Here is a 22,577-nt window from a genome sequence, read left to right on the forward strand (position 1 = left end):
GAATTCAAATCCTGAGCTCATCTGAACTGAAGGTTAGTCATGAAGTGGCAGGTATGGCTGGACACCTTCCAGGGGGTTCCTGTCGCCAGCCAAATTGTGATGTGTTTTGGGTACCTAAGCTAATCTATGTTTTTACTGTTGTGGGTGTTTTTTGCTTTTGTGTTTGTTTTTAATTTGATGCATTAGAAAACCCTGGGAGAGAAGATGCAGGACACAATAGCGGGGCACAGCGGGGCGGGGCCGCGAGACCTGCTCTCCCCAGAAAGCGGAAGCCTGGTAAGGCAGCTGGAGGGCAGGATCAAGGAACTGAAGGGGTGGCTGAGAGACACAGAGCTTTTCATCTTCAACTCCTGTCTGAGACAAGGAAAGGAAGGAACAATGAACGCCGAGAAGCAACTGCAATACTTTAAGGTAATAAAAAAACAATCAAAGTTGATAAAAAGCTTTCTTTATGGTAGGGATGAAATATTTATCAAGTACATAAAGTATTATACCCGTGAATCTATGTATCACTGTGCGCTTAAATGTTTCCTTGGATTTATAGACACCCTCCACATGTCTTACAGGCCAACGCCTGTGCGTGCAAAGATGAACTCTGGGCGTATCGAGTCCACCCTGGGCAGGAGGGCGCTGCTGCGGTGCGGTGCGGGGCCTGTGGGGGGAGGGCTTGGATAAATTAAAAGCAGACCAGCAGGGCCTGTGGTCCAGAGAGACCCGGGTTCGGTTCCCGCTAAGGGCGTGTACCTAGGTGGCAGTTTGTCCCCTGGCCCTGGTTGGTGGCCACTCGATGTGTCCCTTTCACGTCGATGTTTCTCTCTCTCTCTCTCTCTCTTCCTCTCTCTCCCTCCCACTCTATCGGAACAAAAAAATAAAAAAGTGTCCCTCGGGTGAGGATGAAAAAAAGAAAAAGCAGACCAGGAAACACTAAAGAGGACAACTTTGAAAGGCAGACCTAAATGTTCAATAAATAATATGGCTAAGAATGCTTCCCTAAATTGATATGCTAAGAGCATGTGATCTAACTGAAGAGTGTTAATGCTAACAATGGGAAACATCATTTTTACATAGGAAACAATCAACCGTTCATGGAGGGAAGAAAGGAAGTAAAAGAGGTTCTCCATGATAGGCATATTCCATCGGAGACAAATGCCAACCTTAGCAACACGGCTGGGTGTGTGTTCACTGTATGTCCGTGAAGAGGAAGCATTTCCCCATTTGTTTCCATGGTCTACACAAAATCTATTCAAAAGCAGTTTAAAATTCAGATGTTTTCCCTGCCTGCCCATGTTGGCCTGTACTGCAACTCTCTGGTCAGGCAGGCTGATTATTCGGGCTCTGGCTGGTGTCAGCCTGAGGCTTAGGGGTTGTAGAATGTGAATTTGGTAGCAAGAAACCTTCTGACATGAAAGGTCTTAAAGAGGAGACAGGGGAAAACCAAGAAGGAAAGAATCTCTTGGGACCCAGCACCTGTGTCTTCCCAAGGCCTTCTGGGACCAGGTTTTCTCCGTGTCCACCTTCCGCCCTGCAGGCCTCCAGCGGCCTGTCAGGGAACTCAGTCGGAGGCACACCGGCCCCCCTTCCCTCTGCCGGACAGACAGGGTCACCTCGCTCACAGGCAGAGTCCAGGAGAAAGCGCCCTCTTCCCAATAACCGTCTCCGCTGCACGCCTACACATTGTTCTGGTAGGAAACCTCCTCTTCTGCCCTCGAATCGACAAGACCAAATTGGAAGTTAAATGAAAGCCTCTTGCCAGGCAAATGGGTTTTCCTGTCTAAAACCTAAAATCTAATCTCCAGATGATTTGTTTTTCATCTTTGCTCGTCTTACCCTGATCCCTGTGGCGGGGAGATGGAATCTTCAGACATTTCCTTCTGTGTGATTGGAACTTAATGACATGTACCTTACAAAGCATCCTGGGCATTAGAGACAGAATGTTGGGAAAGACAGTTTCTCTCTCTGTAGTATGTATGTGGCAGCTTTAGTGGACTGGCCCCAGCCAGTTGTATAACCTTGGTCATGTTTCTTGTATGATCCCTTGGTGCCTCGGTTTCTTCCTCTGTGAAATGGGATGCTGCTAGTACTTACCTCACATGATAATGAGTCTGCATATGTAAATGATTATTTCTGCTCTTTGTGGTGCATCCATAAGGGATAGAACCACCTTAACATAAGCCCGAAGATGTTATCTAATAATTTAAAACAACAACAGGAAGCTTATTATAGATATTTATATACCTACCTTCCTACCCACATATCTCATACATAGATATTTGAAAACAACTTTTTTTTTTACATTCTCTATTATTGTGGGTAAAAACGTGAGCAGTTCCACATTTATTTTGCTGATGACTCCAAAGGACATTTATGCTTTGGCTTTGTATGGTGTCATCAACATCATTTTCAATTAGGTCCTAGAAAGAAATGTAAGAGTTTCAGAGACAGAAAGACAGACAGAGAGAAGCCTCTAGGCTTCCAGATCATGAGAGAGCTCCTAGAAGCCCTGGTTATTTGCTAACACTTCCTAGCCATAAGGGGGATATTCACTACACTTAATTCATTATTTACCATATGCTTCTTAGTGCCTGAAAATAATCATAGACTTTTAATTTCAAAAGTATCAGAGACTATCACATGCTTTTTTGCTATTTTACTTCTTTTCTTCAAAGATATTTTTTTCTTAGAGCGTTTTTACGTGTTTAGTGTCACCATTTATTAAACTAACTGCTCTTGTACCCCAGTCTTATTTATTTAGCTATTTTTAAAATAACATAATACATTCAGGGACTTTCCTCCCCCAAACAAAAGGTAAGACGTGGATGGTCACGTTACCGGCAGGACGAGCAGGCCTCGGTTCTTGTCTTCTTGAAGGAAATATTTCAGTCAAGAGACAAAGCACAGCAAAGCAAGCAAGAATGTATTAACCACAGCAAAAATACTCTCAGGACAGTGAAATGAGGAAGGCACAGAAGAAGCAAGGGAGAGCCTAAGGCTGGGCCTCACAAAGTAGTCAGAGAAAAGGGGGCCTCGGAGACAGGTTTAGGGGGTTAACCCAGGACAAGTGGCCACTGCCCATTGTTCCGCTGGTTACAAGTTTCCTGGGGTCCCTTAGAGTTTAGGGGGTGCCTGTCGGGGAGTGGCATGGCGTGCACCCCTGGTGGAGAGCATGCTGGGTCCTTTTGTGTTGAGGGTATTGATCTCTCTCTTGCAGGTGGGAATCTTAAGGGAGGGTCTCCGTAGAATATTCATCAGCTTTCCAGGTGGGCTCTTTCACAGCCTTTTGGTGGTGGTCTGCCCTCCTTGGTTGGTCTTGTCTGGTTTTGCTGCTTTTCTGGGCCTGGAGCTGAAATACAACTGTTATCTTTTCTTTGGTACATGCCCCTAGCGGGAACCGAACCCAGCACTCTCTGGTTCATAGGCCGACGCGCCAACCACTGAGCCAAACCGGCCAGGGCAATACAACTGTTATCTCTAAGGAGGAAAAGGTCAGAACCCATGACCCTCTAGAGATATGCTAGGGGAAGAAAGGTTACCCTGGTGGTGAGGTTTTGTTTTCATAGTTTTGCTCTTGCTAGGCACCTGGGGCTTTTGGTGACCTTCTGTGCCTGGCCCCTTGTCCTTGCTCTGCCTGTGTCTGTCTAACTGCCTGTCACAGTCATGTACACCTAACACGATTCCAGCCCTGGTTCGACCTCTGCTCTTCTCACCTAAGGCAATCATGTTCCTGAACCCCATGTTCTTTATTTAACTGGCTTTCCTTTGATAGGAAATTATATTTTAATTTTAATTGTTTTTAACATTATTAAAAGATAGCATGCTATGTTACTTTTAGGCCTTCCTTTTTAATTTAATATTATAACGCCAGTATTGTTTTACATTACCAAGTATGGCTGTAATTCATTTATTTTGACAATTGTATAATATTCCATTGTAAGTACATGTATCTCATTTAAGGCTAATAGCAATGTCTGAGGTCCGTACTAGGATCCTGATTTCACAGATATGGAAAGAGACACATGCAGGTCAAGTTTTGTATGTCCAAGGTCACTTACAGTGAGTGACAGAATTAGGTTTTAAATCCAGGGCTGTCTGACTCTAACGCCCATTTTCTGAATTACTATGCAAAATTGATATTTACTGATATTTACTGAATGCCCTTCCAGGCAGGGTGACTCAAAGATAAGAGCAGGACAAAACTAAATGTCATTGTTTCTTTCTGGTGGGTTTATCAGTCACAGTCTTCAGCAGTTTAGCCAGAATTGTAAATAGCTTTAGCTACTGAAGATGTTGGGAGTAGAAAAGATTTGTGTTTTGTGTTACATGTTTGTATTGTATCTGTGTAAAGTTCTTTGCCACGTGTCACATTACAAAAAAAAAAGTTGAAACTTTTCCATCTTTCTTTGAGATTAGAGCTCTGGTGATGTTTCTTTCTGGCCAGAAACTCTAGTCCCTTCTGAAATGTTGACCTTGAGGAGTTTGATCAGATAAGATAAGAGGATCTAACACGATAACACGTCTTGTAAAGGAAGCATTACGCATGTCTGTTGGAATAAATGTCTTTCCTACCCAGAATTTTAAATATTTCTGAGCTGTTTACTCTTTAGTGCTTAGTGTATGATTAATCAAGTGTTCTGTATATTACCACATTCGTTGGAAGAATGAAACCAAATGTTTGTGATACAATAATAATGTAATGTTTATAACCTGTCAAAATCGTAATTGGTAAGCATATGTAGAATAAAAACTTTTTACTTGCTACAGATTCAAAGAACACATACCCTCTGCCTTTCTAAGTGACAAAGCTGCTCAGATAGGAGAGTTACTAAAGAATGTTTGCATGTGGGACATTTTTGTCCTGTTGCACCTCATCTTGAGGGTCCCCAAATGTTCCTGCCACCGTAGGTCACACAGAACGCAGGCTTGATCTACCGGGCTTAGCTCTACAATTCTCCATTCTCTAAAATCTCAGGTTCGTAACAGAGTCGATCCCTCTCTGTAACACCCAGAGTAAAGACAGGTGACCACCCTGCACGCCCAGGAGAGCGGGAGGGGGGTCTGCGGAGAAACAGGCAGACCGGTGCTTGGGCCACACACTCTCCTTCTCGGAGCTTGGTTTGGGGCAACAGAAAGGGTCTGGATCTGAAGTTCCCAGACAAAGAGAAAAAGCGATTGTGGAACGTGTTCTTTTCCATTAAGGCAGGAAGGGTGATAAATGTGGAATCAGACACAAGGCAGAAGTCTACCTGAGACAGGAAAAGTCCAAGCTCAGCCCTGGGAGAGACACGGAGGTGCGCACCTCGGAGCGCCGGGGCGAACATGCAGAATCGTCAGGGAGTGAGCACAGGACAGCAGAGGGGGAGAGCGCGTGGGAGATGGAGCGAGGCTCCTGGCGAGGGGCCCTTGGAGCTGTGTGCGCAGCTTCCACGCCGCTGGCCGCAAAGCGCTGCTTTTTAACGACGACCCTTCAGAGAGAAGAGAGAAGAGTTACGTAATCGTATGTTCTCTGTATCCCATAACCAAATTCATTATTGTAACGACTCGCATTGGAAGAAACGATGCATTACTAGCTGAAGGCGGCTGGAGCACTGGACTGGGCCCCGAACCGGCCCGGGAAGGACACGGTTAGACCTACCAAGAAGCTTTCTCATCAGGAAGGCGAATGAGTGGACCCGATTTGGTAACCTTGTCAATGATGAATAGCCCAAATTTGCTTAGCAATTTAAATTTGACCAAGACCTTTAGGAGTGTTACCATCCTTAATCCTTATACTAATTATGTAAGTCGAAAATTGGAAGCACCTTTGTAGGTGTATTTTTTAAATATGTTTTTAAAATTGATTTTAGGGAGAGCGAGAAACATCAACCGGCTGCCTCCTGCATGCCCCACACTGGGGATGGAGCCCGAAACCTGGGCATGAGCCCTGCCTGGCCTGGAACTGAACCGATGAGACTTCTTGTTGCACGGGATGACTCTCAACCAATACGCCACACTGGCCAGGGCTGTGTATTTTTATTTATTTTTATGAACGACAAACATGAGATGTGGAATGTTAATGTGACTTGTTTGAATCCACACAGAAATCAGCAGCAGAGACAGCAAAAAGAATGGTCTTTGGGTTTAAATTCCAATGTTCTCCCAGCCCGTCATTCACTGACCCTTCAAAAATAAACATTGGAACCTTTTTTTACTCTAAATCAAGTGTTGGCAAACATATTCTGTAAAAGGCCAGGTAATATAGTCTTTTGCAATATTCAACTTTGCTGTTGTAGTGGAAAGGTAGCCACAGACAATAGGTAGATGAATAAATATAGTGAGTTTAATAAAACTAATTTACAAAACTACTTACAAAAGCAGGCAGTGGTAGGATTTGGTCCACAGAGCCTTAGTTTCTTGACCCTGCCCTAGATTACAAAAATTATCATAAACATGAGAATGGTTACTGTTTACGTCTCCTTTAAGAAAAGGAGGCTACAGTAGAATTGCATTAGGAAGAACTAAATGTTCTTTTAATAATTTTAACAATAACAACTCATAGTTATACAGTGTCCACAAAATGTTTAAGTCACAATTCTAAATGTTTTACCTGCATTTGCTTCTTTGATCCTCCTCATCATCCTGAGGGCAGGTGGGTTATTTTCCCCTCGGTAAAGAAGGGGAAACTGAGGCAGGAAACATTGAAGTAAGTTACACAAGGTCATACAGTTAGTGACTGGGTCGAGTCTATTCCAGAATCCGCCACTACATGGCAGACTCGATAGTCTCTAAGTCCAAGATCTATTTTTGAAAAAGGAAAAACAGAGCACGGTAGCCCTCCCTTATCCACAGTTTTGCTTTCTGCCGTTTCAGTGACCCACCAGAATGGAAAATGCATAAGTTGTAAACAATTGATAAGTTTAGTATCCTGATGAAATCTCATGCCATCCCTCTCTGTCCTGCCCAGCACGTGAACCGTCCCTTTGTCCCGTGCATCCGCACTGTCAGTCACTTGGTAGCTGTCTGGGTTATCACATGGATTGTCATGGTATCGCGGTGCTTGTCGCCCTTCGTTTCCTTAACAAAAGCCTCCAAGTGCAGTAGTGATGCCGGCAGTTCAGATGCCAGACGTCTTCAGTGCAAAGGTGAGCACCGCACCACAGGGTATTTAGAGAGAGACAGGCTACATTCACATAACTTTTATTACAGTGTATTGTTATAGTTTTCCTATTTTATACTAGTTATTGTTGCTAACCTCTTACTGTATCTTGTTTATAAATTAAACTTTATCATATGTACAGGAAAAGACATAGTATATATAGGGTTTGAGATATCCACTGGGGTCTTGGAACGTATCCCCTCGCAGATGGGGGCGGGGTACTGTCACTGGTAGCTCACTCTATTGTTCCTCATCCCATTTCTGAATTCTTTATAGCTGGAGGAAGTCAGCAAGTCACAGTTTTACATCTTGGAAATGAAAAATTTTAGAGTAAGGTCTTTAAAAGGATTTCAACTAAACTATGAAACGTGGAACATTGCTAATTACACTGAAAAGAAACATCGCTACTATACTTTTACAAAATAAAGAGATAAATAAAAGAGCTAAATACAGTTTATGTGTTTGAAGAACTATTTTCCAAATGTATAATTTATCCGGAAACAAAAATAGGACCAATCTAGTCAAAACATTTTGAGAAACTTTCCCATGTCTGCTATAACTAATCTCAAATGGCACTATGAATAAGCATACTTCCCGGATCCCCCAAAACTCACACTTTTACGAAGATTCAGTTGAAAGACAGGAGAACACATTTTGGAAGTTTGGAGTTCTGAGAAAGGAGGCCATGGTGTCTACAGGTCCACGGCCATCCCTGCGGCTGTGTCCTGGAGCCGTTACAAACTTTGTGATGATGCTGTTGGCAAAGCCGCAACCGAAGAATGACATAATTCCATCTGGCTGGGACAAAGGCATGCAGAATGCTTTGAAAATCAACAGACATCACACAGGATTTAGTCCTTTCTATATGTCTTAGGTACATTTTTTTAAAGCGCTGTTATATTAACCATGTATGTTTATCAAAAGGAAATACTGAATCCAGCTTGTATCAGATATTTTTCCCTACCATATATAAAATATCCATCACCTAACACTTCTTTGGAAGTAATTTAAGTCATTGGATACGATCCAGAACTGCCTTGTAAAAATAATTGGCTGGGTTAAGGTTGAAATTCAAAGATAGATTTAAATAAATGTTATTCACACTACCATCTGGGGCGGGGGGAAGACCCACAGGAAATTTTTATAGGCGGTCCCAGTGCAGCCTTCTGAAGTAAAAGAACATGGAACAACAAAGGCCTGGTTCTTTCTGCGTGTACCTTTCGCTAGAATAAGATGCTGAATGATTCCTATCAAGCGAGGGGTTCTGCCCCTTGAGCTGAGGATGCAAAGATACGGCCATGTGCTCGTTTCATGTGTGTTGTTTGTATTACTTCTATCCGATGAACCAGGTTCATGGGAAGTAAAGACTGCAGTGTCGTCTAGAAAGATGGGGGATGGATCTCACCCATCCTGCCTAGAAAACCGGGCAGAACTGCATTTCGACTCTGCAGGCACCAAGACAAATGTTTCTATTCTGAACTGATTTGTTAGCATTTACTGAAATGTTTTCACTGTTAATAAACTCAAGTTGGGAAGAAATGGGGAGAACAGAATTGCAAGGGTAGCTTCATGTCCTCCACTTGGGTAAGTGTAGGGTTAGAGCGGTGACTCTGAGCCACTGCAGTGTAGAGGCGGAAGCATGTGGCTTCAAGATGCTTGGCTTTGTCCTGGCTCTACCTGTTTATACTCCACGATTTCCTTAACCCTTCAGGTTTCTCATCTTAGAAATGGAGATAGTAATAGCACTTACCTCATAGCGTGGTTATGAGTGTTAAATGACATAATATATACAAAGAGGCTTAAAATAGAGCCTGCGAGTAAGAACTCCATATATTTTAGCCATCTGCCTTATAATGACTATAGTATAAATCTGTTCTTTTTAAGCATTTATTTTCAATACAGCAAGGTAAATAAATAAATAAATAGAAAAATGGTAAATAGATAAAGAAGCTCCATGGGGTTTCAGTGACTTTAGGTGAATTGTATGATCTATAGAAACTGAATGATGTATTAGTTGGATAACTGACTGATTAGCACCTAGGTAAATCCATGAGAGAATTGTTTTCCTCTCAAGACTAGAATAAAAGAAGTTAGTCATACACTTCCCAAGTTTTCCCTCTTCTCTGTAGAAAGGGGGGAGGGGGGATGGCAGAAAACAAGGTCCCAGATTATCAAAGGGGAGGTCTCCACATTAGGCTACTTTGCAGTTTTGAACAAGATGGCAAACAGAGTCCATTTTCTTCTTCACTTTTGGTTTTCCGGACCTTCTTTTGAAAACACTTCATTTGTGTCTTCATCACATTTATCCCAGATTAGTACAGGTATGCAAGCACATGTACGCTTGCGCGCATGCACACACACACAATTAGACCTTCATTTAAGGAGACAAAATTTATTTTTTTAGTGTTCATATTGAATTATCAGTCATCTTCTGTAGCTTTACTACCCCATGATTTTTTTTTTTATATAATTTACTAGTTGATTGTATTTATTGAGTACTCTTGCTAGGTTCTGTTAGTTGGCAATATTATGATCTAGAATTTTCAGTTGTGTACCCTTGGTAAATAATTCCTCTGTGCCTAATATTTTTCATATGTGCATTTGGGTCTTTGGATTGAAAGGATTCCCTTCAACGTGAGCATCTGTGATTCTGTAATAGCCATGTTTTCAAGTATAGATGCCATTTAATTCCTCTAAACAACCTTTTAGGTTTGGCACAGAACTTCTCGTTATATAGCCAGTTCTGTATACCAGGATTCATGTTTTACCTCCTTGGGAACGATGCTTCAGAAGGACGAAGGAATCCTTTCGACCAGAGTTGCAGTGTTATGGCCTTTGGCACCACCGCAGCCAGTATCTCTTTGTACCTATTCCCTTTCTTACATTCTGATATCTTTATACTTTTAATAGAGTTGTTGATCTAAAGTGTGAAAGAAAAGGTTTTCCTAGTTATGAATTTCAGTAAAGATGATGGCAAAGGTAACATGAATATATATTCATATATATATATTTGATTTTATAAATATCAAGACTTGGTTGATTTAAAAGTAGAAAGAAATATACCAATAAATTGCTGGTGCAGTAATGACAAGCAAATGTACAGATCTGCAAAAAATTGAAGATGGAAAACTCAGGGTAAAAATTAACAACCAGGTTGAAGAAATGGAGGATTTGAATCTAACAGAACTAGTCAGAGACTTTGCAATGAGAGGCCTAGACTTAGTTTTTTCTCATCTCTTTGGTGCCTTGAAGTCCTTTACACGGTGCCTGCCCTTCCGTTATCAATGTTTTAGCATATTATTCTAAGTGAATTTCTTATAAATTGCATTTTAATCAAATTAGAAAATCTGTGTCTTGTAATAAGAGCAATAAGTCCATTCACATTTATTTTCTGTGTGTGTGTGTGTGTGTGTGTATTAAATGTATTGGGATGACCATTGGTTAATAAAACTGTATAGGTTTCAAGTGTACAGTTTTATGATACATCATCTGTGTATTGCATTGTGTGCCCACCACCCAAAGTCAAATCCGTCACCATGTATTTGACCCTTTTGCCTTTTACGACCCATGCCCTGCCCCTTTTCTCTCTGGTAGCCACCATACTGTTGTCTGGGTCTATGAGTTTTGTTGATTGTTTTGTTTGTTCATTTGTTGCTTTCAGTTTTATATTCCACATGAGTAAAATCATATGGTTCTTAACTTTTTCTGTCTGACTTATTTTGCTTAGCATTGTATTCTCAAGGTCCATTCATGTTATTGCATATGACAGTATTTCATCTTTTCTTATGGCGAGTAGTATTCCTTTGTAAATATGTGCCACATTTTTATCCAGTCCTCTGTCAAAGGACACTTCAGTTGTCTCCATGTCTTGGCCCCTGTGAATAATGCTGCAATGAACATAGGGGTGCATATGTCTTTATGAACAAATGTTTCCAATTTTTTCAGGTAGATACCCAGAAGATGGATTGCTGGGTCATATGGTAACTCTATTCTTAATTTTTGTTGTTGTTTTTTTAATCCTTACCTGAGGATTTTTTTTTATTTATCTTCAGATAGACTGGGAGGGAGAGAAAGGGAGAGAAAAGGAGAGAGAGAGAAACATCAACATAAGAGAGACACATCAACTGGTTGTCTCCCACATGATATGGACCAGGGCTGGGGACAAACCACACAACCAAGGTACATGCCCTTGGCCGGAATCAAGCCCTGTGATTCATTGGTCTGTGGGCTGACGCTCTACTGCTGAGCCAAACCGGCCAGGGCTATTCTTAATTTTCTGAGGTGCCTTTATATGGTTTTCCATAGTGGCTGCACCAGTTTACATTCCCATCAGCAGTGAGTGAGGGTCCACACATTTATTTTCGTGACTAAGATTGCTGAACTTTAATCTCATCACATTCATTCATTTAGTCATTTAGTCATTTGATAAATATTTCCTGGGTGCCTACCAGGTGGCAGGCACTAGCCTCGGCATTAGCAATGCGTAAGGCTTACATTGGTCTTGTTTAAATATTTTCCTATAAGGCATGTTGTTTTGTTCATTTTTACATTAGTAAATTGGAACATTTAAAAAATATATTTTATTTACTTTCAGTAGCAAGAATACATCAGCCTCTCATCAATGCCATTTTTAAAATGAGAAATGACTTATTTTTTTTTCTGCATTTTCCATGCAATTTCTACATTTTTGTTGAAACCTTAAATTTAATTCTTAGCTAATATTATTTTACTAATATAATTAAATTTTTCTCATACTTTCACCAATTTCTTTTGACATTTGCATTATATTTTAAAAGAATATGAGAAATGATACTCATTTTGTTGTTCATTGTCGGTTTTTTTATATACCATGGTTTTTCTCTTCCTAAGAAAATGATTATTCTGACTACTGGATTATTGCCTAGTAATTTTATAGGGGAGGTGCATTCCTAGAATATTTCACAAACCCTGTATGTCTGAAATGTATTTTACTCGACTTTACACATAAACAGTAGCTTGGCTGAATATAAAATTTTGCTATAGGGAGTATAATTTTTGCCATCAAAACTGTTTTTGGCATTTATAGTCATAAAGGAGAAGTCTGATTTTTGTTCCCACATAGTAGCTTTGTGTTCCACTTGTATGTGCCTGGGTGTCGGTCTTCTTTCAATGCTTTCGCAGGTGACTTAGTGAGTCCTAATTGATTTTGAAATTTTAAATCCTGCTTCAGATCAGAGAATTTTATTTACTGTTTGACTGTTGCCAGTTCATATGCTTAGTTACCCCCTTTTGGAGGTCCCACTCTGTGCATATTGAGTCCCCTAGATCTTTCTTTCACTTAAAGAAATCAATTCTTATTTTCATGTCTTTTTTTTTTTTTTAATCCTCACTGGAGGACATTTTTTCATTATTTAGATAGAGCAGGAGAGAGAGAGAGAGGAAGAGAGAGAGAGAGAAACATCGACGTGAAAGGGACACATCGAGTTGCTGCCACCCGCACGACCCAACCAGGGCCAGGGACAAACTGCAATTGAAGTACATGCCCTTAGTGGGAACCGAACTCGGGTCTCTCTGGACCACAGGCAGGCACTCTAACTGCTGAGCCAAACCGGCCAGGGCTTATTTTCATGTCTTTAACTAAGGACTTCTGGTAGAATTCTCAGAGGTTGTTTTGTATTTCTGCAGTACCTAATTTTTCAGCTTATAGTCTTCATTGCAATTTTTGTCCTTTATTTAATTTTAGAGAGAGAGGAAGGAAGAGGGAGAGAGAGATAGAAACATCGATGAGAGAGAACATTGATTGGCTGCCTCCTGCATGCTCCCCACTTGGGATCAGGCTCACAACCTGGGCATGTGTCCTCACCGGGAATCTAATTGGCAGCCTCTTGGTATATGGGTCTATGCTCAACCACTGAGCCACACCAGCCGCACCATTGCAATTTTTAATTCAATAAAAGTTCTTTTCATCTTTGTATAATCTTTGCTGATCTTAATTTGTTCCATCTTCAAAAGTGCCTACCTCAGCACCATGGATGCAATAATATCCTTGTGTATATTTTCAAGAAATGGATTGAAATTTTCTAAGGTTTTCTTTTTTCTTTTATTAATTCTATTTCAAAAGGGTCTATTAGTTCATTTTGCTTTGAGCCCACCAGTTGGGCCCTCTTTTGAACTAGAGTGTCTGTCAGTGAGTGTGTTGGTTTTCTATCTCTGTTTATTTTTAAGAAGCGAGTTTTGTTTTCCAGGACTGGGTGCTGAGATGGGTTCTCTGAAAGATTCTATACGTAGCTCCCTGTACAAATATTTCCAAAAACAAAATGGAAAATTTAGATTCCCTTTAGTTTTATTATAATTCAGGGATGAGAAAATATAGATCATATACATGAGATAACAAATTTGTGTGTTGATACAGAAGCATAGAGGTACCAACATGTCTAATGTCAGGTAAAGCTGAATGCAAGCCAAGGAGCCTGCACTTTTGTCATTTGTGAGGGGCAACCTCAGTGTCCCAGAGCAGGAGAGGGGTCTTGCAGAGATATATGTCCATCAGCTTAACGGGAAAAAGCCCATTAGGAGGCAGTTATCTGTACTGTAGGTGCCACATTCTGGGGACTTGAAACATGTAATTACACTGGAAGAAAGGAAGCTGGATTTAAGAGAGACTGCAGGGTTAGAAATGACCGGCTTTGGGACCTGCTTTGCTGGTAGGGGTGAGGAGAAGGGAGGCCTCCCTCAGACCCCATTCCCTCCAAAAGCTCCACTCCCCAAGATGCTGTTGTCTTGGCATTGGCACACAGTCCCCCCACCCAATACCACACCTTTTATTAAAAATTGAATCCATCTTTTTTTTTTCTTTTAGTTAATTTTAGAGAGAGACATAGGAAGAAAGTGAAAGAGAGAGAAACATCAATTTGTTGTTCCACTTATTTATGCATATGTTGGTTGATTCTTGTATGTGCTCTGACTGGGAACTGAACCTGCAACCTTGGTGTATCGGGACGATTCTCTAACCAAATGAGCTATCTGGCCAAGGCTCACAGTACCCTTTAAACAAAGCGTGGGAAACTTTTTTTCTGCTCAGGGCCTTTTGGATATTTATAACATTCTCGGGCCATACAAAATTATCAACTTAAAAATTAGCCTGTTATATTTGGTAATACATTTAATTTACTCATCCCTAAAGTGATGGCTGGAACTGCTTTTCTCTGGCGAGGCGTGTGATGTTAGCTGGAATGGATATGTTGCTACTTGCAACTGCTTTTCCAGGTTTGTGTCAAGTCAGTCTGGAGTGCAGTGGACTCTTTGCGATGGTAAGTTTTGAAAATAACTGCTCGCAGCAGTAAGTTGTTCTGAACACAGATGCATATTTCAGTGCATGTCTCTTCAAAGTGGGAAATCCATCATTGCTTATATAATGGTCATAGACTTCAAGCAGTGGGAGGTGGTTGTATCTAGCTTTCAGTTCATCATCGCTTTGCAGCTGAATGACTTTGTGTTGTAGGTTATCAGACAGATCAGCTGGTTCCACATTGAATGGTGTAGCAGAGATGTTCAATTCCATTGGTTTACTTTTCACGTCCTTGACTCATTCATTAAACGCCTCAATTAGTTTCACACATTCACCAGCATATTCAAGTGTTGTAGAAGGTTTTGTCCTTCCAGAGTGGAGAAATGCACTGTGTTATTCCTTTCGAGTTGCCCTTTCCACAGCCTTAATTTAGCTTCAGATGATTTCGTGTTTGAAAGCAGGGAGCGGAGAAGCTGGTTGAGGCCCTGCAGCTTGACGTTCAGCTCTGGAAGTGATGTGGTAATGTCCACCATGGACGCCAAATCACACAGCCACTTGCTATCATTGAGTTCCCTGACAGGCTTTCCCTTCCTCTCTAGGAACTGCTTGACTTCACCCCACAGTTCGTAAAAGCTCATGAGCACTCTTGGGTTACCCCCACACAGACCGCTTGTGGTTTATGAGCCAAATACCGTCCTTGCTCTGCCTGTACTTGGATCTCTTCACCTTCAAGATGCCTAAGCAGGTGGTGCACCATGGAGAGGAGGTGGTGGAGACTTTTGCCTTCTAGGCAGAAATTGCCCAACTCATGTCTCTCATTATCAATACTTTCTATTCCAACAAGGAAATTTTTCTTCGGGAGTTGATCAGTAACGCTTCCGTTGCCTTGGGCAAGATACTCTATGAGAGCCTGACTGACCCTTCCAAGCTGGACAGTGGTAAAGAGATGAAAATTGACACCATCCCCAACCCCCAGGAATGCACCCTGACTCTGGTGGACACAGGTATTGGCATGATCAAAGCTGATCTCATAAATAATCTGGGAACAATTGCCAAGTCCGGCACAAAAACATTTATGGAGGCTCTTCAGGCTGGTGCAGACATCTCATTGACTGGACAATTTGGTGTTGGCTTTTATTCTGCCTACCTCGTGGCAGAGAAAGTGGTTGTGATCACAAAGCACAATGACGATGAGCAGTATGCCTGGGAGTCTTCTGCTGGGGGTTCCTTCACTGTGCGAGCTGACCATAGTGAGCCCATTGGCCGGGGTACCAAAGTGATCCTCCACCTTAAAGAAGACCAGATAGAATACTTCGAGGAGAGGAGAGGAAGGTCAAAGAAATGGTGAAGAAGCACTCACAGTTCATAGGTTATCTCATCACCCTTTATTTGGAGAAGGAACGAGAGAAAGAAATTAGTGATGATGAAGCAGAAGAAGAGAAGGAGGAGAAAGAAGAGGAAGATAAAAATGATGAAGAGAAACCCGAGGTTGAAGATGTGGGCTCAGATGAGGAGGATGATAGTGCTAAGGATAAGAAAAAGAAAACAAAGAAGATTAAAGAGAAGTATACTGATCATGAAGAACTGAACAAGACCAAGCCCATTTGGACCAGAAACCCTGATGACATCACCCAGGAGGAATATGGAGAGTTCTATAGGAGCCTTACCAATGACTGGGAAGACCACTTGGCAGTCAAGCACTTCTCTGTAGAAGGTCAGTTGGAATTCAGGGCACTGCTTTTCATCCCGTCAGGCTCCCTTTGATCTCTTTGAGAACAAGAAGAAGAACAACAACATCAAACTCCATGTCCACCGTGTGTTCATAATGGATAGCTGCGATGAGTTGATATCAGAGTATCTCAACTTCATCTGCGGTGTGGTTGACTTTGAGGACCTGCCCTTGAACATCTCCCGAGAAATGCTCCAGCAGAGCAAAATCTTGAAGGTCATTCGTAAAAACATTGTTAAGAAGTGCCTTGAGCTCTTCTCTGAGCTGGCAGAAGACAAGGAGAACTGTAAGAAATTCTATGAGGCATTCTCTGAAAACCTAAAGCTTGGAACCCATGAGGACTTGACTAATCAGCAACGCCTTTCTGAGCTTCTGCTCTATCACACCTCCCAGTCTGGAGATGAAATGACTTCTCTTTCTGAGTATGTCTCTCGCATGGAGACCCAGAAGTTCATCTACTACATCACTGGTGAGAGCAAAGAGCAGGTTGCCAACTCTGCTTTTGTGGAGCAAGTGCAGAAGCGGGGATTTGAATGAAGTAGTATATGTGACAGAGCCTATTGATGAGTACTGTGTGCAGCAGCTCGAGGAGTTTGATGGGAAAAGCTTCGTCTCAGTCACCAAGGAGGGCCGGGAGCTACCTGAGGATGAAGAGGAGAAAAAGAAAATGGAAGAGAGCAAGGCCAAGTTTGAGAACCTCTGCAAAGTCATGAAAGAAATCTTGGATAAAAAGGTTGAGAGGGTGACAGTCTCCAATAGGCTTGTGTCTTCACCCTGCTGCACTGTGACTAGCACTTACGGTTGGACAGCTAACGTGGAGCATATCATGAAAGCCCACGCACTTCGGGATAACTCAACAATGGGCTACATGATGGCCAACAAGCACCTGGAGATCAACCCCAACCACCCATTGTGGAGACTCTGTGGCAGAAGGCGGAAGCAGACAAGAATGACAAGTCCGTCCAGGGCCTTCTGGTGTTGCTGTTTGAAACTGCGCTGCTCTCTCCTGGCTTCTCACTTGAGGACCCCCAGACCCACTCCAACCGCATCTACCGCATGATCAAGCTCGGCCTGGGCATTGACGAAGATGAAGTGACAGCAGAAGAACCCAGTGCCGCTGTTCCTGATGCGACCCCCCCTCTTGAGGGTGATGCGGATGCCTCTCGCATGGAAGAAGGAGATTAGGAGTTTCTACCTGCAGACCCTGTGTCCTCTGTGTAGTGTCTTCATGTTTCCCCAGCAGCCCTGAGTGGCCCCAGCCCACCTGGTTTCCTCTGGTGACGTTTAGTGGTTTTTCCCCCTCTCCTGTCTTTGCCTTAGACACGTTACAAGGGCCTCAAGCCTTCTCATGTTTGACATCAGGTTTGGATGTTGTGTATTGTGGTATTTTTATTTTCTTATTTTGTTCTGAAATTAAGGTATGCAAAATAAAGAAGATGCAGTTTTTTTAAAAAAACAAAACAAAAAACCTCATGAGCATGTTCCTGCAGCTCAGCCACCACACTTCACAGTGATGAGCAAGATCATCATACTCAGAGTCAAGATCATTCAGTAACTCCTTAAGCTGGTGGCTGTTAAACCCTCTGCTTTTGACAAAATGCACTTGATCTTAGCCAAAAGGCCGAGAAGCTATTGCTTTTGACAAAATGTATGCATGGCACTACTGTTGGCATTATATTGTTGAGCCGCAACGACTGTGCACAGAGACTTTCTTGGTGTATGATGCAGTGGCATATAATTAAATTACTTGGATCAAGACTGAGATGAGTTAGTCCTTTCTTGACAAATGCAGTGAACCCTTTTTGCGAGCCAACCGTGGCTGGAGCTCCATCTGTAGTAAGACCATTTAACTTTCCAAATGTTAACTCAAGTTTTTTCATTGATAAAACAAGTCTCTCAAACAAGTCCTGACCTCTTACAGTGCCATGCGTGGCTTCCAGTGACACAGTTCCTCTTGCGTGTCAAACCCTGCAGTTATCCCACGAATGAAAACGGCCAGTTGGGCAGTATTGATGTCCACTGTCTCATCACGAGCCAGAGAAAAAAATGGGAACTCTGAAGAATCCTTCAGTGTTTTTTCAGTATCTTGTGCTAAGTCAGTAATCCAATCTGAGGCTGTTCTCCGAGACAAACTAACACTCAAGCAATTTTACTTTGGCGCCTTGTACGGTTACCTTGGCAGGGCCAGACCAAATGATTTCACGGGCCTCATTCCGTGAGGGCAGGACGTCCCCCAGCCCTGCTTTAAACAAAGGAAATCTTCAATGAAAGGCATTGAAAGCAAGAGAACTTGTGTAAGGATGAAGGGGTTCTGGAGGAGCCAGTTCGAAATTATTTTAGGAGTGTGGAAAGGAATATTCTTAATTCATTCAGCGTCATTCTCTTAAGCAAACACATGTTAAGTGCTGTGCTGGGCGCTGGGAATACTGTGGTGAATCAGCCATTGTCTTCTTCCAAGGGACACACATCTAAAGGGGGATATCGCCACGTCAACAGGCAGGTCAAACAGAATGTGGGGTGTGCTCTTCAGCGTGCTCGGGAAGTACATGGGACCTTCCTGGGAGCGCAGGTTGTTGTGGGGAGAGGCGAGGAAGTTCCCAGAGTGCGCGGTTCTAAACTGAGATCTGAAGTGAAGGAGGGGAGCCTAGAACAGTAAGCGCATGCGTCCGAGCCTGGACATAGTGATGGGAGGAAGTCCTGTGTTGTTTTACGTGCCTATTTAAATTGTATTCGTGTGTATATGTATGAATCTATGTCTCTTGTTACCAAGTTAGAATATAAACTGTCTTTAAAGATTTTATTTTTTAGAGCAGTTTTATGTTCGCAGCACAATTGAGGGTAGGGCACGGTGATTTCTCACACACTCCCTGCTCCCACACATTTATAGTCTCCCCATTAGCAGCATCCCCCACCAGAGGTGTACCTTTGTGACAATTGCTGAACCTACTTTGACACATCATAATCGCCTTTTCTAGAATGTTGCATGATTGGACTATACAGTATTTAGCCTTTTCAGATTGGCTTTTTTTCACTTAATAATATGCATTTAAGATTCCTCCATGACTTTTTATGGCTGCAGCGCTGACTTCTTTTTAGCACTGAATGATATTCCATTGTCTGGATGAAGCATAGTCTATTAAACCACTCACCTACTGAAGGACATCTTAGTTGCTTCCAGGTTTGAGGAATTATGAATAAAGCTACTATAAACATTTATGTGCAAGCTTTTGTGTGAACATGTTTTCAACTTCTCTGAATAAATACCAAGGATCACGTTTGCTGGATCTTATGGTTGGAGTATATTTATTTTATAAGAAACTAACAGTCTTCCAAAGTGCAGGTACCATTTGTATTCCCTCTAGCAATAAATAAGAGGTTCTGTTGTTTTTCCACATCCTTGCTAGCATTTGGTATTGTCATTGTTCCAAATTTTGGCCATTCTAATAGGTACATGGCCCTGGACAGTGTCATGGGTTTGATTCCTGGTCAAGGACATGTACCTGGGTTGCAGGTTTGATCCCTGGCCCAGTCAGGGCATGTGAGGGAGGCAACCAATCAATGTGTCTTTCCTACATTGATGTTTCTCTCTTTCCCTCCCTCCCTCCTTTCCACTCTCTCTAAAATTCTCTCTAGGAAAAAATATCCTCAGTGAGGATTATCAAAATAAAAAAAATAGGCATGTGGTGGTATTTCATTGTTTTAAGAGTATAAAACATTTTAAAGTAGGAGCTATCTTGAAGTCAAATTTGTTTTGTGTGCCCTTCATAGTGCCATAGGCAATGCCTTAGAGTCATGAGTACTTAACAGGTTGTAAAATTTCATCATGAGATGAGACCTGAGATCATTTAGCCAGCTCAACCTCCTATTCCAAAGAAGAGAAAACCAAGTCTCTGGTAAATTAAATGACTCACCCAGGACAGAACCAGAGCCAGAACCAGATGGCAGCCCACACCTACTGAATCCTAATCCAGGCCGTGGTCCAATAACGCAGGACCAGTGATTTCATGTGAGTCGTCATTGATGTCTTTGCAATGTTCACATTTCTGTTCTTCCTCTATAAAAAGAAATAATAAGCCTATCTCATTTGATGAATAGAAATAAAAAAATGATCATCACAAGGGACTTTGTGATTAACAGGAAATGTAGAAATGCTTGTTAATTCTATAAAGCACTATTTTACACAGTGTTAAAAACACTTAAACAACAAACCAAGGTTCCTCTGGCACTGAAACTCAGAGACTTACCGTCTTTTCTACAGCAGCTTCTCATTTCCAAGGTCTTTACTCTCAGGAGTTCAACTCAGCATGGAGTGCCTATCATTTCTCACCTTACGCTTATGTTGCACCTCCATCTGAAGAGTTTAAAGAGCTTTACAGACATTAGTGTCTTACTCCTCCCCAAACCTCTCTAAAATAGGGCAGAAGCATAAATCATTAATCCCATCCGAAAAAAATTAGCTTAAACTTATCTCTCTCTTAATTTCACCGATGCTCTAAACTGTTGATTAAATCCTAATTTATACTCTGTACCTTTAGAATATCACATTCTCTTCCCTAAGGATATTTTTCTTTCTTTTTGAGTTTAATGTCATCGGGACAAGTGTAAAATCGATGGACAAGGCTGGTGTTAGAAGCTTCCTTGAGAAGCATAGGATAGACAGTGACCCATCTCCTCTCACACGCTCCTCCTTTTATCAAAGTGCTCTTTATTGCCCTTTAGTTATGGCAGGAGAAGTGACCTTTAGGGATTGGAGGGATGTTTCAAGACTCATTTGCTCCATTATCTGTTAGCCAAGACCAACCGGCAAGAGAACCAATGGATATTCATTCAACCACACCATCCTAACGTTCAATAAAACACTGGTGCAGCAGACTTCAAAGCTTTATGAAAACAACCACAGAAGTTAACATTTCAGTCTCATGTGTTTTGCTTAGGCATGTGGTTCTCACTATAAAGATATTTGGAATTAGACTTTGAAGATGTTAGAACATGACCAAGGCATGAGCAGAATCTGAGACCAAGTAAGGTTGATTTGTGCAAATGATTGCGCCAATACACTTGTCCAGTTAAAGCAATTGCCCACAGTTCAGGTCAGTGAAAAAGAAAATAAATAAAAGTGATAGAGACAAAAGAAAATTAATATTCCATTACTACTAGAATTTTATCTGAGGAAATGAGAGTCTACTTGCAACAGACAGATATTGAAGGTTGTACTTTATAATTTTTTAAAAGTCCACCTCAGACAACCATATGATATTTTTCCCGTGTCATAACAGAATAAAGTTGTGTAATAATCTGATGCCAGAAGATGCTAAAGGCTAAAGGAGCATCGCTTTTTAGAAAAAGGGTACTGGGGGCATATAAAAGTTACATGACTTACTTGAGATCACACAACTAGTTACTGCCAAACTAGCAGAAGACTAAATTGTGGTTTTTCACTCAGGCTAAGTCGCTTCTCAAATGTTCAACTAAAACACCTTTATGCTCAGGTGACTTCTATTCTGCCTTGCCACCAAAGTATTAGATAGGATGAATGTGAGGACTAACCCTCCACTCCCGCCATGTCATGTATTCAATCAGTCTTCTGAGGAGCAGGCAGGAGAAAGAGTTGGTGTCTCTTCTCAGAAGGAAGAAAGAAAAAAGAAAAAAAAGATCTTTGTTCAAGAAAATGTTCTTAAAGAATTCTCCTGGACCTCCGCTTTGTTTTAGCTATGGGAGTGTTTAAAGAAAGAAGTTCTTATTACATTTCCTCTTCACAAGGGTTCAGAATATTGCTTTGAGCTATATAATCATTATAGCAATTTACCAGTTGGCTAATATTTAGTTGGCATCTCTCTACTACCTAATATAATGGTTGAAAAGTGTTTTGCTATTATATATTAGTTAAGCTTTTAAATGACCCCGAGAGCGTGGTTAGCGTTACTGCACGTCTGGGAATACTGAAAACCGGTGGAAAAGAGTTGAGTTGCCCTGGGCTTCCACAACAAACACAAAGGGAAAAGCTAAGACGCAAATTTCTAGCGGTCCGAATTCACAGGAAAATGTCCTATTTATTTTAGATGCTATAAAAAAAAAAATCAGAAGTGTGAAGTTTATAGAGCTGTCTGTACCTCCGCTTCTTCTAGGTTAGGGAGTGGTCAATGAATGAACAGAAGGGTCTTTCTAATAATGACTCTTTGCCCCTCGTATCATTTCCCTCCTTTTAAGTGGTGTTAGTCCCCATAGCCTAACTCTCTTCCTGCACTCTAACTGTGTCCCTAGAGCTCTTGAATTCATTTCCTTACCATCTGTAGGATTCTGGAATTATAGGAATACTTCCCCCAAATACCAATTCCTAGCTGTTATCCTTGAAGTAACACTCTGAGCTTTATGGTGAGTTCCAGGAATGGCCTCATAGGAAATAGAGAGAAAAGTTAGCCAAAGATAGGTCTGGAAAAATAGGGTTTTTTGTT

The 22,577-nt window shown here is 41.6% G+C and overlaps 2 protein-coding genes and 1 pseudogene across 2 annotated transcripts in view; 2 read left to right on the plus strand and 1 right to left on the minus strand.

Moving 5' to 3' along the window:
* The window catches only part of AKAP6 (A-kinase anchoring protein 6), a 291,396-nt gene that overhangs the window by 212,246 nt on the left and 56,573 nt on the right, over positions 1-22,577 (plus strand). The window contains exon 11 of the mRNA XM_036243801.1: positions 187-411. Within this exon, the coding sequence (XP_036099694.1) occupies positions 187-411 (225 nt within the window). The remainder of the gene's footprint in view (positions 1-186; positions 412-22,577) is intronic.
* Positions 15,130-17,310, plus strand: LOC118635330 (heat shock protein HSP 90-beta-like). Its single transcript, XM_036270073.1, is given in 5 exon segments — positions 15,130-15,723; positions 15,726-16,144; positions 16,146-16,656; positions 16,658-17,030; positions 17,033-17,310. Coding segments are annotated over 5 exon segments (2,175 nt in total).
* On the minus strand, positions 17,557-17,758 carry LOC118621008 (annotated as a pseudogene).

Source organism: Molossus molossus, unplaced genomic scaffold (genome assembly GCF_014108415.1).
Source record: "Molossus molossus isolate mMolMol1 unplaced genomic scaffold, mMolMol1.p scaffold_m16_p_1, whole genome shotgun sequence".
Classification (NCBI taxonomy): Eukaryota; Metazoa; Chordata; class Mammalia; order Chiroptera; family Molossidae; genus Molossus; species Molossus molossus.